At 41.3% G+C, this 15,622-nt stretch overlaps 1 protein-coding gene across 2 annotated transcripts in view; it reads left to right on the top strand.

Annotated features, from left to right (window-relative positions):
• The window catches only part of pi4kaa (phosphatidylinositol 4-kinase, catalytic, alpha a), a 51,569-nt gene that overhangs the window by 9,527 nt on the left and 26,420 nt on the right, over window positions 1–15,622 (top strand). For both annotated transcript variants that reach the window (XM_031301219.2, XM_035991812.1), the window contains exons 6-24: window positions 797–1,044; window positions 1,557–1,623; window positions 2,214–2,362; window positions 2,462–2,527; window positions 2,609–2,705; window positions 2,822–3,013; window positions 3,100–3,200; window positions 4,135–4,264; window positions 4,346–4,472; window positions 5,467–5,562; window positions 5,648–5,831; window positions 6,777–6,877; window positions 11,124–11,292; window positions 11,769–11,819; window positions 12,422–12,530; window positions 13,235–13,371; window positions 13,449–13,582; window positions 14,931–15,013; window positions 15,100–15,170. In XM_031301219.2, coding sequence (XP_031157079.1) covers window positions 797–1,044; window positions 1,557–1,623; window positions 2,214–2,362; window positions 2,462–2,527; window positions 2,609–2,705; window positions 2,822–3,013; window positions 3,100–3,200; window positions 4,135–4,264; window positions 4,346–4,472; window positions 5,467–5,562; window positions 5,648–5,831; window positions 6,777–6,877; window positions 11,124–11,292; window positions 11,769–11,819; window positions 12,422–12,530; window positions 13,235–13,371; window positions 13,449–13,582; window positions 14,931–15,013; window positions 15,100–15,170 — 2,312 coding nt within the window. The remainder of the gene's footprint in view (window positions 1–796; window positions 1,045–1,556; window positions 1,624–2,213; window positions 2,363–2,461; window positions 2,528–2,608; window positions 2,706–2,821; window positions 3,014–3,099; window positions 3,201–4,134; window positions 4,265–4,345; window positions 4,473–5,466; window positions 5,563–5,647; window positions 5,832–6,776; window positions 6,878–11,123; window positions 11,293–11,768; window positions 11,820–12,421; window positions 12,531–13,234; window positions 13,372–13,448; window positions 13,583–14,930; window positions 15,014–15,099; window positions 15,171–15,622) is intronic.

The following is a 15,622-nucleotide window of genomic DNA, read 5'->3' as shown; positions in this document are numbered from 1 at the left end:
TTCATAATTTCAGCTTCTTTTTTTTAACTCAAAAGTGAGGTATAATTCGATATAAATGAGGTTCATTCACCATGAATAAAAAAAAAAAAAAAAATGGTAAAACTAGTGGTAATAAGTTGATGATAGTGGTGAATCTGGAGGTAGTGAAAAAAAGCGCAGGATAAGCAACAAAAACCTAAAAAAAAGGGTTGACAACACAAGGCTTTTAGTTGACCTGTCTGCACTTTATTTTTTAAAGTATTACCTTGTAATGTTGTGGTTTATTGTGTTTTTAATATGAATCATCTTGTATATTTTTACTTCTGTGATAAACGCTAAATACAGGGTTCATACGTTTTTGAAAAAACATTATGGAATTTGAAAAATGTAAATTCCAGGCCTGGAAAGGTTTTGGAAAAATAAAAAGACCCAGAAAGTTTTGGAAAAGTCATGGATTTTTTTTGAACACAGCATAGTAATATTATACATACATTTATTAATCAATAAATGTATTTTCACGTCGTCCTAACCTCACCGTTCTATTCAGGGCGCAATATTACGACTCCCACTATGAACCACATACATTGTCATTCATTTTATTGTTAAACCTCTGAGGGGAAACTTTAACACAGATTTTTATTCTTATTGTATAATGTCGACTGACATTTTTAGGAATACATAGTCATGGAAATTTGCCGAAAGGTCATGGAAAAGTATTGGTTAAAATGCGTATGAACCCTGTCTATACATAAATTTCAATTACTCTCTGCAAAAAGTTTTCATCTGCTCTACCTTCCGTGACCCTTTTTCTGTGCAGAATACCTGTGCAGGTACACTGTGCCCACCCTGCTCGGTGTTGCCCGAGCTTTTGGCCGATACAGCAACACCGACGAGCCGCTGCTGTCCAAGCTGTTCCCCCGACCGGTTGCTCCCGTGCCGCCTACGGCCGATGATAGCGATGCGACGCGCCGACGGTCCTTCAACGACTTCCGCTCCATCCTGCCGAGCTCTTTGCTCACGGTGTATCAGGAAGACACTCTCAAACGTAAAGGCTCCAGCCAACAGGTATGGGTTATATGGGAAAAGGAGGGAAACAAACCTGAACCTAACCTGTAAAAACCTACGTGTCTTCACTAGGGCTGCACAATATATCGTTTTTTTATCGCCATCGCAATATCATCTGGCACAATATAGATATCACAAAAGGCTGCAACATATAGCGATAGACACCATGAGATTTTTTGTGTTTAGTTGAAAGAAAATATCAGTAAAAAAAACTGCAAATTAAAATGTAACTCATTCTTTTTTAAACCTTTTATGTTCAATTCAATCTTCAATTTGTTCAATAAAAGAATGTTAGAAATGATTTCCTTGTATTTGTTTTAAATTCAACAAGCAATTTGTTGTATTTTAGAAGAATACTAAAAGCAACAGAAAGTCAGAACTGAGTACACTTTAATATCTCTTTATATATCGCAAGTAATATCGTTATCGTGATATTCAGCAACGCATATGGCATGTTTTCCTCATATCGTGCAGCCCTAGTGTTCACATACACCTTTTTTATGTGTTTTCAGGCCAGTCCAGAGAGAGAATGTCTGACCCCCATTTCACCTGCCGACGCCTCTGCACAGTACTTTGAGGGTAAGTACCCGGAGCAGAAGCAAGGGTTCAACAATAAGGGTTGCCCGGTGGCCCCGGGGCAAGTAAAAACGCAGCGTCGGGCAAGTAGATATAACAACCCACTTGCCTGTTCGGGCATCATCGCATCATAAATGAAGTTATCATTATATCGTTATCGACGTTATCGTGCTCTTGCCCCCCGTCGGAGAATGCTTGTTGAATGATTTGATTTGAATGTGCTGTCGGCCAATCAAGAATTGAGTTGGTGCTTGGCTCATTTTTTTTTCAAGTTTTTTTTTCAACATTTGCTGCTTTTTGATGCCTTTTTTTTCCTGCGTTCTTTTTGACGCTTTTGACGTTTTTTAGTTTTTAATGTTTGTGTGTGTTTTTTTTCGAAGTTTGACAATTTTTTTCAATGTTTTTTTTTTGGTGGTTTTGACACCACAACAATTTTTTTTGGGGGGGGTTTGTAGACGTTTTTTTGCAAAGTTTGTTGAAAATTTGTATTGGGGCCAGTAAAAATTGACCGGACAAGTGGAAAAAACAATCTTAACGCTGCACCCTGCTCTCTAAGGGAACATGCTTTTAATACTTCTGCTGTGCGTCTTCAGGCTCCTACCTCCCTGATGGCAGCTCAGTGGACCCCGAGTACTACTTCTCCACCATCAGCTCCAGCTTCTCCGTCTCCCCTCTTTTCACCGGAAGCAGCTCTGGAGAGTTTCACGTCCCTCTGGATATGCTCCGACAGCTCCTTCAAATGGTAAGTAGCCCCACAGCGGCAGAATAGACGCATTTTATATGAAGAGAATTTGATGCAAGATGCAAATTTGAAATTCATTCACTTGTTTCTCTCAAATAGGTTGAACTATTTGTCTCGGAGTCATTTCTAAAATCACTGGATGACTCCTTGGCAGAACTTCTGGAGGTATGAATCTTAAGTCACGACAGATGTTTGTCTTTTTTTGACACAACTGTTCATTGATACATTTCTGCTACTTTCTTGCAGTTGACTCCTGGTCTTCGTCTCTACTACAAAACCTTCAGTGATTCTCTGTATGTGGCCATATTTAAAATGCTAAGAGACACTCTGTACAATTTAAAAGGTATAGAATCCCAGTTTTCCCCCTCTTGTCTTCAAATGATTCCAAAATTAGGCCACAAATGTGTCTTCTAAAATATGACAGTAAATAATAAGGATGAGTTTTTCTGTGTTCACCAGACCTTCAGACAGACTTTGTGAAGGAGGTTCATGACTTTGTGCTGGAGCAGTTCAGCAGCAGCCAGTCGGAGCTGCAGAGGATCCTGCACGATGTCGAGTACCTCCACAGTGAACTGAGCCCGCTTAAACTGCGCTGTCAGGCCAACGCCGCCTGCGTGGACCTCATGGTGTGGGCGGTTACCGAAGAGCAGGGTGAGAAATCACTTGGTTCAGACAGGAAGTCATCTGGCTCAGAGGTCATCTCTGCAAAAGTTCCCTCTCTTTATTGTTTTCACCAGGAGCTGAGAACCTTTGCACCAAACTATCAGAGAAGCTGCAGTCCAAGACGTCCAGTAAAGTCATCATCGCTCACATGCCGCTCCTCATTTGCTGCTTACAGGTAACTGCTTGTTTGTTTGTTTTTTAAACACAAAAAAGGAAAAATAAGAATGAGCAGATTCTCTGTTAACCTTATAATCTTTGCCAGGAACATGTCACATTCTGTATTAAAATGTTATCCCTTTTTCTATGTCATATTTATACTTTTCCGTCCGACTGCCCGCCCTCCGACCCAGAAAGTCAGGGCCTTTAAAGGCTCTGACACACCAACCCGATAATCGGTCATTGGACAGTCTGGCGAGGTTGGTGATTCGAGTCTGTTCGGTGTGTTCCGTGCCGTCGTCCATCAGAGGGGCCGTCAGCCTTCATTTTGGCTGACCTGACTTGCTGGGTCGGAGGGCGGGCAGTCGGACTCAGTGATCCATCTGATTGGTGGAGTTCTGTCCCTTTACAAGCGAATCAGTGCACTTATGTTAGCGTGACGAACGCTTCTCAAAATCTGACGAAAATCTTTTAAACTGACCTTTGTTGATCTGAAATGAAGACAGATTCAGCAACTGCACGGCCTATTTCTCGCTTAAAATGTTTTCAGAAACACGTTTCGGTGAACTATCTTTGTAAAATATGAGATCGTATTCTGAATGAGCCGCCATTATGCTCAGTTGTAAAATCCAGGAGCAGCCAGACCAACAGCGCCGCCTGCTGTTATGGAGAAGTATTACGTCTCGCGCACACGCAGAACGTACGCTCAAGTCGGCATCGCGTCGGTGTGTTCTGAGGCACTTTTTTGACCTCGGGGAGACTGATCAGTCCGACTGCCTTTCCTCCTGACGGTCGGCTGTCGGGTTGGTGTGTCAGGGCCTTGAGTTTGAACTTACAAACACCTGCTGCAACCTGCTCCAGCTGTTTTTGTTTTTGTAAAGCCTGGATGGAGAACAGCCATAGTTGTTAACTCATACACACACACACACACACACACGTGTCTGTGTCCACAGGGCTTGGGTCGTCTGTGTGAGCGCTTCCCTGTGGTGGCCCACTCTGTCACCACGTCACTGAGAGACTTCTTGGTGGTGCCCTCACCTGTTCTGGTGAAGCTGTACAAATACCACAGCCAGTACACTCCAGGTAAATGAGCACCACATCATTTAATAGCAGTGGTATTTCCAGTTCGACGTTCTCTTGACAAATCCTCATTTGCTTTCAAAGCTGCTGGTGAAATAAAGATCCATGTAACCAACGAACATTCCCAGTCCACACTCAGTACCCAGAGCAAGAAGAGCCAGCCCTCCATGTACGAACAGCTGCGGGACATCTCCATCGATAACATCTGCAGGTGAATTCGCCCACATACACACACTTGTACAGCGTATGCACACCATGGATGTATAATAATACCTGCATACAGCGTTCGAGGCGGAGCCCCGTTCATTCCTATGAGAGCTGCTCAGGGCGCATGAATAATAATAATAAAATAAATAACAAAAATTTAGCCAAAAAAAGTTCAACTTTTGGGTATAAAATGATATGGATGATCGGCGCTGCTTCCGCACTCTGCGGACTGTAGAGCAGGCGCTCTAAGCGCTCGGCTAACTTGAATGAGGATGAAATGATTTAATTGTGCGGCGCTTCTAGTTTTTTCAAATGTTATCGGACCAAATGGATCAAATTCTGATAGTGAAACAAGTAATTTCGCGAAAAAAATCTAGCTCGAAAAGCTCGAAAAAAATCTATGCACTGATTTCAGTGGTGTAGTCTAATGTATTGCAGTGGGTATACTGTACTGTATATGTATGGGCCTATATATATGGGCCAGAATGGGCCTTTTGGGGGGGGGCGCATTTCATAGTTGGGGATCTGGGTGTCCTCCCCCTGGGAATTTTTGAGCATCAACGACTTCATTTCCTGTATTCTGATACACTTTTATGCACCAATTTATGGTGGAAATACCTTTATTTAGCCTATGTGAAGAAGAAAAACACAGATGACAATTCAAAATATATCAAAAATATAAAGCAAAGTATGTTGTTGCGTGTCATTGGGAATTTTTAAGTGGGTATATGGAAATCCTGGAGCTTTCTTAGTGGGTATACTGTGTATACCTGCGTATCACGTAGACTCCACCTCCGACTGAGTCTTTTTGGGCCCTTTGGCATCACGTGACGGACACAGAAGTTGTAATCCCACTGTTTGGCTGTTATGTCAAATAGGCTTCAAAGGCCGGCACACTTCTTAGGGACCTGATGCACACACACACACACACACACACACACACACACACACCGATACGAACACACCCTTTACTCTCCAATCTGTTCCTCTGTCCTCAGGTGCCTGAAAGCCGGACTAACTATGGATAATGTCATTGTCGAAGCTTTTCTCGCCAGTCTGTCTAACCGTCTCTACATCTACCAGGAAAACGATAAGTAAGCATCATGTTATGCTACAGGTGAGAATGAAAAGTCTTGATTTGAGAGTGTGTTGTGACAGATGTTCCCATCTCTTCCCCAGGGACGCTCACTTGATCCCAGATCACACCATCAGGGCGTTGGGTCACATCGCTGTGGCTTTACGGGACACCCCCAGAGTAATGGAGCCCATCCTCCAGATCTTACAGCAGAAGTTCTGTCAGCCTCCCTCCCAGCTAGACGTCCTCATCATAGACCAGCTTGGCTGCATGGTCATCACAGGCAATGTAAAAATATATATATAAATATCTATATTGTAGAGCTGCAAAGATTAATCCATTAGTTGTCAGTTATTTAAAATAATCGCCAAATACTTTGATAATCGATTAATCAGTGTGAGTCATTTTTTTTATATTATATAAAAAAGTAAAAACTTCTCTGATGTTAGCTTGTTAAATGTGAATATGTTCTAGTTTCTTCTCTCCTCTGTGACAGTAAACTAAATATCTTTGAGTTGTGGACAAAACAAGACATTTGAGGACGTCATCTTGGGCTTTTGGGAAACATTTTATTGACGAAACAACTAAGCGATTAGACGAAAATAATCAACTATAAAAAAGAATCGTTAAGGCCTCTTTACAGTCGCCGTTCCCGACCTGTCGCGTGACAATGTGACGTCAAAATGACGTAGATCTAGCTGGCGCATCAGGATTTAAAGTGGCGAGAGGTCGCACACCACTATTTTTTTCAGCGGCGCACGACAAAGGGGATATAGGAAGCGTGGACGAGTTTGAGGGCAAGCTTTCCGAGCAAGTGCGCCAATAGCAACTGCATTCTACTGGTACCGGATGCCAGGACTAGAGGGACTGCAAGTCTCTCTTGTAAACTTACTGGGTTAAGATGAGTTCTTTTATGGTGAATGAAAGGCTTGATCCGACAAAGTAGGTCATAGAATCGTCGTGCAGGCATTCTGAAGTATTCGAAGTGCGAACATTCCACCTTCTTGCAACTAGTGTCGCGACCACCACGCGCGAGTATAAATAGTTACGGCGCTCCCATGACGTCACACTGTAACGCTTAAGGTCGGGAATGGCGAGTATACCGCTCGCTTTAGTTGCAGCCCTACTCTATTGTTTATGCAAATACAGAACTTATTTAAAAGCGGTGTGAGTTTTAGCTAATGTAAACCCTGACATATCTAACCTCCTAACTTTTCTCTTTTTTTCACTTAGCAATACATCTACCAGGAAGTGTGGAATTTGTTCCAGCAGATCAGTGTCAAAGCCAGCTCCATGGTCTACTCTAACAAAGACTACAAGGACCATGGATACAGGTGAGCACCATCTTAACCCTCCGAGACCCGGAGGACCGCAGACGATCTCGGCCGACATTACTGTCTTTAAAGGAACACGCCGACTTATTGGGACTTTAGCTTATTCACCGTATCCCCCAGAGTTAGATAAGTCCAAACATACCCTTCTCATCTCCGTGCATGTTGTAACTCTGTCTGACGGCTCCACCGGTAGCTTAGCCTAGCACGGATCCTGAAGGTAATCGGTTCCAACTGGCTAACTAGCTAACTATTTGTATAGTCACAGCGTGTACAAATAACAAGGTCACATGAGACACAGCCATCTTCTAACCGTATACATACTGGGAACTATATTCTCAGAAGGCGAAGCACTGCTACTTCTGCTACTTGGGCGGAGTGATATGATTGCAGCACCTGAGAAGCCTCGAGCAGAGTAGCAGTGCTTCGCCTTTCTGAGAATATAGTTCCCAGTATGTATACGATTAGAAGATGGCTGTGTCTCATGTGACCTTGTTATTTATACACGCTGTGACTCTACAAATCACAACATGTAAATAGGAACGTGTTGGTGTTATTTTGTCACTTATTCGGAGTAGTAGGCTAGATGGAGCCGGTTACCTCCAGGATCTGTGGGGCCGTCAGACAGAGTTACAACACGCATGGAGATGAGAAGGGTATGTATGGACTTATCTAACTCTGGGGGTTACGATGAATAAGCTAAAGTCCCAATAAGTCGGCGTGTTCCTTTAAGAGGCTGTAGCGGGCTGGGAATGAAAGCTAGAGTGACGATAAGGGTAGCATATGAAACTAGACGACCATGACATGCTAGATTGTCGAGAAGAGGACTAAATAACGCTCCAAAGTTAGGCTCAATCTCTGCTTGGGAAAAACTGGCATGGATATTTTCAAAGGGGTCCCATGAGTTCTCACCTCAAGATATCTAAATTAAAATGGGTTCTATCCTATGCAGTTTTTCTCATGCAGTACAAATGTGTTAATTTCACCTATTCCAAAAAGGTATATTTGAATATTTCTGCATACTGGGGTCCCTAAACAGTCTTGGAAGTACATAAATTGTATATGACTGGAAAGCTGAGACTCAAAAATTCCCATAAATTGCTGCAATTACTTATGAAACATAATTGAGCATGGGAATGGCCATCATATACTTCCATCCTAATGTTCTAAGCCAACAATTTTCAAATTTCAAATAATGCCTTACCGAAACCCAGTGTTTATTACATATTTATGACTAGAAACACTGTCACGACCTGGCTCATAGGCATGACAAAAGGTGGAGACACACATGGTTGATCAATTAAATCCAATTTATTTATATTAACAAAAATAAACGTGCAATCAGTTAATCAGTAATGTGTGTAATGTATGAATGTCTGTAGATGTATCAAAGCTAAAACGCAAAAGTAACTAAACCAAATATCCAAACAAACCAAACAACCTTGAGGAGGGAGCGCAAAAAGGTCAATGGATTATGATCAGTGTACACTACCAATGAGGAACTTGCCCCAACATAAACGTCAAAATGTTGTAGGGCCCAAACAAGAGCAAGAGCTTCTTTTTCTATGACCGAGTAATGTCTTTGATACACCTTGAACTTCTTAGAGAAGTAACTCGTTGGTCTTTCAACTCCCTGTTCATCAATCTGTAACAAAACTGCACCAGCCCCAACACCACTCGCATCAACTTGCAACTGGAAAGGTAGATCCATCCTGGGAGCTGCCAGTACAGGAGTCCTCGACAACAGGGTTTTCACTTCATCAAAAGCCTGTTGACAAACTGGAGACCAAACATAGTTAACCCCAGCCTTCAACAACTCAGTCAATGGGGTTACAACAGAAGCAAAATTAGCACAAAACCCACGGTAGTAACCTGCCATCCCTAGAAAACGCAACAACTCCCGCTTAGTAGACGGAACGGGAAATGACTGTATTGCCAGAACTTTTGCATGAACGGGTCGAACCTCCCCCTGCCCCACTATCTTGCCCAAATAAGTTACTGTCGCCTTAGCAAACTCACATTTAGACAGGTTGACAGTCAAACGCGCCCAAACCAACCTGTCAAATAGAGCTTGTACCCTATGAATGTGATCTTCCCACGTGTTACTATAAATCACCACGTCATCCAAATACACTGCACAACCATCCAACCCACACACTACTTTATTCATCAACCTCTGAAATGTTGCTGCGGCATTTCGCAAACCAAAGGGCATGACAGTGTAAGAGTATAGTCCTGATGGTGTTACAAAAGCACACATTTCTTTGGCCTTTTCCGAAAGAGGAACCTGCCAATACCCTTTCAGAAGATCAAACTTACTGACATATTTGGCTGCCCCCACCTGATCAACACAATCCTCCATTCTCGGGAGAGGAAAGGAATCAGGCTTTGTCACTGCATTAACTTTCCAACATCCCGGACGAGCCCCCATGTCACGACCTGGCTCATAGGCATGACAAAAGGTGGAGACACACATGGTTGATCAATTAAATCCAATTTATTTATATTAACAAAAATAAACGTGCAATCAGTTAATCAGTAATGTGTGTAATGTATGAATGTCTGTAGATGTATCAAAGCTAAAACGCAAAAGTAACTAAACCAAATATCCAAACAAACCAAACAACCTTGAGGAGGGAGCGCAAAAAGGTCAATGGATTATGATCAGTGTACACTACCAATGAGGAACTTGCCCCAACATAAACGTCAAAATGTTGTAGGGCCCAAACAAGAGCAAGAGCTTCTTTTTCTATGACCGAGTAATGTCTTTGATACACCTTGAACTTCTTAGAGAAGTAACTCGTTGGTCTTTCAACTCCCTGTTCATCAATCTGTAACAAAACTGCACCAGCCCCAACACCACTCGCATCAACTTGCAACTGGAAAGGTAGATCCATCCTGGGAGCTGCCAGTACAGGAGTCCTCGACAACAGGGTTTTCACTTCATCAAAAGCCTGTTGACAAACTGGAGACCAAACATAGTTAACCCCAGCCTTCAACAACTCAGTCAATGGGGTTACAACAGAAGCAAAATTAGCACAAAACCCACGGTAGTAACCTGCCATCCCTAGAAAACGCAACAACTCCCGCTTAGTAGACGGAACGGGAAATGACTGTATTGCCAGAACTTTTGCATGAACGGGTCGAACCTCCCCCTGCCCCACTATCTTGCCCAAATAAGTTACTGTCGCCTTAGCAAACTCACATTTAGACAGGTTGGCAGTCAAACGCGCCCAAACCAACCTGTCAAATAGAGCTTGTACCCTATGAATGTGATCTTCCCACGTGTTACTATAAATCACCACGTCATCCAAATACACTGCACAACCATCCAACCCACACACTACTTTATTCATCAACCTCTGAAATGTTGCTGCGGCATTTCGCAAACCAAAGGGCATGACAGTGTAAGAGTATAGTCCTGATGGTGTTACAAAAGCACACATTTCTTTGGCCTTTTCCGAAAGAGGAACCTGCCAATACCCTTTCAGAAGATCAAACTTACTGACATATTTGGCTGCCCCCACCTGATCAACACAATCCTCCATTCTCGGGAGAGGAAAGGAATCAGGCTTTGTCACTGCATTAACTTTCCAACATCCCGGACGAGCCCCCATGTCACGACCTGGCTCATAGGCATGACAAAAGGTGGAGACACACATGGTTGATCAATTAAATCCAATTTATTTATATTAACAAAAATAAACGTGCAATCAGTTAATCAGTAATGTGTGTAATGTATGAATGTCTGTAGATGTATCAAAGCTAAAACGCAAAAGTAACTAAACCAAATATCCAAACAAACCAAACAACCTTGAGGAGGGAGAGGGAATGACTGCCCAAGCACTCCTATTTATAGACATGTGAGCAATCAGTTGATCCAGGTGTCACTCATCAGTCCTCATTAGCCAATCCCCAGATTCCAGCAACCAGAGGGACTTAATAGGCCTAAGAGCCGTCACAACACCGTGCTCAGCTGTATCTCAAATTAATCTTTAAGTTTCCAGCTTTCAGATGTTGTTCACCACTTTTATGTGTCCTGTTCCGTTGGCCTGCTATCTCCGCCTAAAAAAGACAAAAATGGGTCTATGGTGGGCCTCTAAGGGTTTAATGACACAATTGCAGTCCTTTGGAGTTGTTGAGTACATATGAAAGTGATGCATAAAGTCGGAAAATATGCTATTCCTCAGTATTATTCACAGCTTGTCACTAGAGTCTAGTAAATTAATGTTCCCTCTCCTGTATGCAGACATTGTTCCTTGGCTGTGATAAATGCTCTGGGTAACATAGCAGCCAACCTGCAGGCTGAGCAGATGGTCGACGAGCTGCTGGTCAACCTGCTGGAGCTTTTTGTTCAGCTGGGCTTAGAGGGGAAGAGAGCCAGTGAGAGAGCCCCAGACAAAGGCCCAGCTCTAAAGGTATCGCACACACACACACACACACACACACACACACACACACATATATACAGCAGCGTTGAGAACGCAGCGTTGGCACAGAAGAAAAGTTTATTCTGACAACATTTGCTGCGGTGCAGTGCAGCCAATCGAAGGCATGCAATGGTACACACCAGCTAGAATATTTTGTAGTGTGTAAATTATTTCTCAAAGTGCCCTGATGCAAAACTATTGCGGCCAGCCCTGGTGGTTTAGGGGTTTAAAGTGAAGTTGCAGCCGCCATGGTATTGCACTCGGTTGTATAACATGAAAGTGATGGTAGTAGTTGTGTGAAGAATGAAAAAAGAGAGCTTGAGAGAGAAGTTCAAACCCTGTCGTCCTTGGCCAATCACTAAAGTGTGTGTTTGTTTTGGAAAGTTACAGAAATTGTCAGATTTAACAAGCACTTTATTTGAATCACACTGACACCCAGATCTCCTCCGCTTTTGTCTCTTTAGGCATCAAGCAGTGCTGGAAACCTCGGTGTCCTAATTCCAGTTATTGCAGTGGTAAGTGTTCTGGATATTTCCAACATTTTCAGCTTTTATCACATTGTCTTTATTACCTTCTCCCTCATTTAGCATGTCAAATAGTGTCGAAACCTAGAAGGGCTGCAACTAACGATTATTTTCATAGTTGATTAATCTGTTGATTATGTTCTCGATTAATGGATGAGTTGTTGTTGTTGTTGTTGTTGTTGGATCAGTGTTTCCCAAAGCCCAAGATGACGTCCTCAAATGTCTTGTTTTTGTCCGCAACTCAAAAATATTCAGTTTACTGTCACAGAGGAGAGAAGAAACTAGAAAATATTCACATTTAACAAGCTGGAATCAGAGAATTTTGACTTTGTTGTCATAAAAAATGACTCAAACCGATGAATCGATTATCAAAATAGTTGGCGATTAATTTAATAGTTGACAACAAATCGATTGATCTTTGCAGCTCTGAAATCTAGTACATATACATTTTTTATAAAAAGGTAAATTTGGTCTACTTCTTTAACATCTAAGGCTCGACGATGATGCCCTAGAAGTAAATTGCTTTAATGCTCTTCAGTAACTTCATAACCACAGAGATCTATTTTCTTTTCCTCTTCTTTCTCTGCTGTTAGCTGACTAAAAGGTTGCCACCAATTAAGGAAGCAAAGCCGCGTCTGCAGAAGCTCTTCAGGGACTTTTGGCTCTACTCCGTTGTCATGGGATTTGCTGTTGAAGGCTCAGGTACCCCCCCCCCCTTTGTCATCACCACCCACACAGACAATAATACAGAAAAGATGACACAGTAACTACAGTATTCAAGACATTCAACAAGATAGTGACAAAATAGACAATAAACCAAATAAACATATGTATAAATGACATCACCATAAGCCCATCATACATGTCTCTCCCCAGCACAAAGCTTCTTAATAGCCCTCCAGAAAGTTCAGGTACTTTCCCCTTTTTCTAGTATAGACATCCAATCTACTAGCCAGTCAGAAGCAGAGTATGAGGGCGTGCCCTGACAGTAGCTAGGTAAGGACTACTAGCCAGTCAGAAGCAGAGTATGAGGGCGTGCCCTGACAGTAGCTAGGTAAGGACTACTAGCCAGTCAGAAGCAGAGTATGAGGGCGTGCCATGCTAGCAGCTAGGTGAGCATTATAACGTGAGTTCTAAAGTGACCACGTTTGTCTCTGAAGTAAAGGCTGGACTACAATAGAGCTGTTTGGAGCAGTTTGTGAACAGTGTTTTCTGTTGGAGATGGTAAGTTCCTTTGGGGTGGACTTTGGGCTTTTTCACTTTGTAAACCTATAACTTGCACAAAAAAGATATATAACACAATAAAGGAAAGGGGAAAAAGCCAAAAAGCATAATATGAGCACTTTAGTATTCCTACAGATTCTGTCCCACTCCTCATCATGTTTTGTTGTTGTTGAACTCTGCAGGTCTGTGGCCAGAGGAATGGTACGAGGGAGTTTGTGAGATTGCGACCAAATCGCCGCTGCTCACATTTCCCAGCGGGGAACCTTTACGCTCAGAGCTGCAGTACAACTCTGCACTGAAGAACGACACTGTCACTGCGGTACGAGAGAACACACATATGCACAACTATGCTCACGTAAAGTACGCGTTAGTTTATGGTTCATTGTTGTATTTCAGGGGGAGCTGAATGATCTGCGTAGCACCATCATCAACCTGCTGGATCCTCCGCCGGAGGTGGCTGCGCTCATCAACAAACTGGACTTTGCCATGTCCACATATCTGCTGTCTGTTTACAGATTGGAATACATGAGGTATGCCAACACGTCTACATCGTATATATTAGGGCTGCTCGATTATGAAAAATAATAATAATCAAGATTATTTTTGGTCACTATTGAAATCAAGATTATTTAACACGATTACTCATTGTCTTTTGGAAAGATGTTGCATTTATTGTATTTAGTAGGGGTGGGGGGACAAAATCGATACAGCATAGCGTCTCGATATTTTCCGTGGCAATACTGTGTCAATACACAGACGCCAAGTATCAATCAATCAAGTATCAAAAAATTATTATTATATATGTGTTGGTCAGTTTGTCTGCTTGACAATCCCAATTTGCAGCAATACAATTGAAGTGAGATGAACAAAATAAATGAAATATATCTTTTTAGATAAAATAAGATGTTGACAACGTTTCCTTTTGGGGACATCATTTGAAATTGGGAAAAATTTGAAGTTGGAAAAAAGGTAATAAATTGCAGAATATTGCAAAAATGTTTAAAATCACAATAATATCGTATCGTGACATAACCATCGTGATGATATCGTATCATGAGGCCTCTGGTGATTCCCACCCCTAGTAAAAAAAAAACAAAAAAACACGATTCAGACATTTTTTAGGCTCAAGATTCGATTCAAAATCGATTTTCGATTCAAAAACGATTCTCGATTTAAAAAAAAAAAAAACGATTCACAGTATGTAAATGTAGTTACTTTTCCCATGTGATTGCAGTAGACTTACAATTATTTACTTTTTTTATTAAAAAATATGAATCGATTTTGAATCGGTAGAGCTTGAATCGCGATACGAATGTGAATCGATTTTTTTTTTTTTTTTTTTTTTTTTTCACACCCCTAATAATTACAGTAAAAGCTATGAAACAGTTAAACAAATCCACAGTGAAAACACCTTGAGCTGGGGAATTTCCCTTCATACTTTTCCAGTTTGATATTTCTTTTAAAATTTCAGAACAGAAGACAAAAGAGTTTACCTGCAAAATGTTATGTGCAAAATAATGTTTTTTCTCTAATTACTCTATTATTGTGATCGTTGGGGAAACGAAATTGTTAAAAGAAATTATTAAAATTTTGATTAATTGCACAGCTCTAGTATTTCATTTCATTTTAATTTCAAACCTTTATTTAAAGCTCGGGGCCCGTTGAGGGAGACCCTTATTTCCAATGGGGCCGAGTGCACAGCATGTACTTCAGCAACTTACATTATAATACTAATTACAATATCATTTAAATTACAACAGATAACAATAGTTTGAACAATCAGGTAAAACAGACACAAAACATATATTGGCTTATGTGCTTCAGTGTGTTCAGTGATTATGTTTTTATATCTACTTTTTATTCATCTTTATCTGTTAGGATGCTGCGCGCTCTGGACTCTGAGCGCTTTCAGGTCATGTTCCGATACTTTGAAGACAGAGCGATACAGAAGGATAAATCTGGTAAGCAGAAGGAGAAAAAAAGAGACATAAAACCTGTACTATTACTTTTTTATTCTATGCATTAATGTTTAATATATTCTTTCCAGGCATGATGCAGTGTGTGATTGCCGTTAGCGACAAGGTTTTTGAGGTCTTTCTGCACATGATGGCTGACAAAGTAAGGAAGATGTTTTCATTGAAGAAGAACTTGTATCCTGTTCAGAGGGTGTTTAGATTCTGACCCTCTGGGGGATTTTTTTTACTACTGACACTTATTTGCAGAAGGCTTTGTAAATACCACTAGTGTATCTTAATTCAAGTTTAAACTGAAATTGTTTGATTAGTTGATTACCAGAAAATGTAATTTACAACTAACTAACTAAACTATTTTGATAATCTGTTGTTTTCCAGCAAAAATAACTAAATATTCTCCAGCTTCTCAAAAGGGGAGCGTGCCTATGTTCCCACAGCCCTATGTTCCCACATTTCTAAGAAAAAAAAATTTTCACTGAAAATTAGGCACTATGTTCCCAGAACCCTATGTTCCCACATTTCTAAGATTTTTTTTAAAATTAGGCCCTATGTTCCCACATTTCCTTTTTTCATAAATTTGTATCAGATTTTATCCCC

Source organism: Sander lucioperca, chromosome 14 (genome assembly GCF_008315115.2).
Source record: "Sander lucioperca isolate FBNREF2018 chromosome 14, SLUC_FBN_1.2, whole genome shotgun sequence".
Lineage (NCBI taxonomy): Eukaryota > Metazoa > Chordata > Actinopteri > Perciformes > Percidae > Sander > Sander lucioperca.
This window is presented reverse-complemented; position numbering and strand designations above follow the sequence as displayed.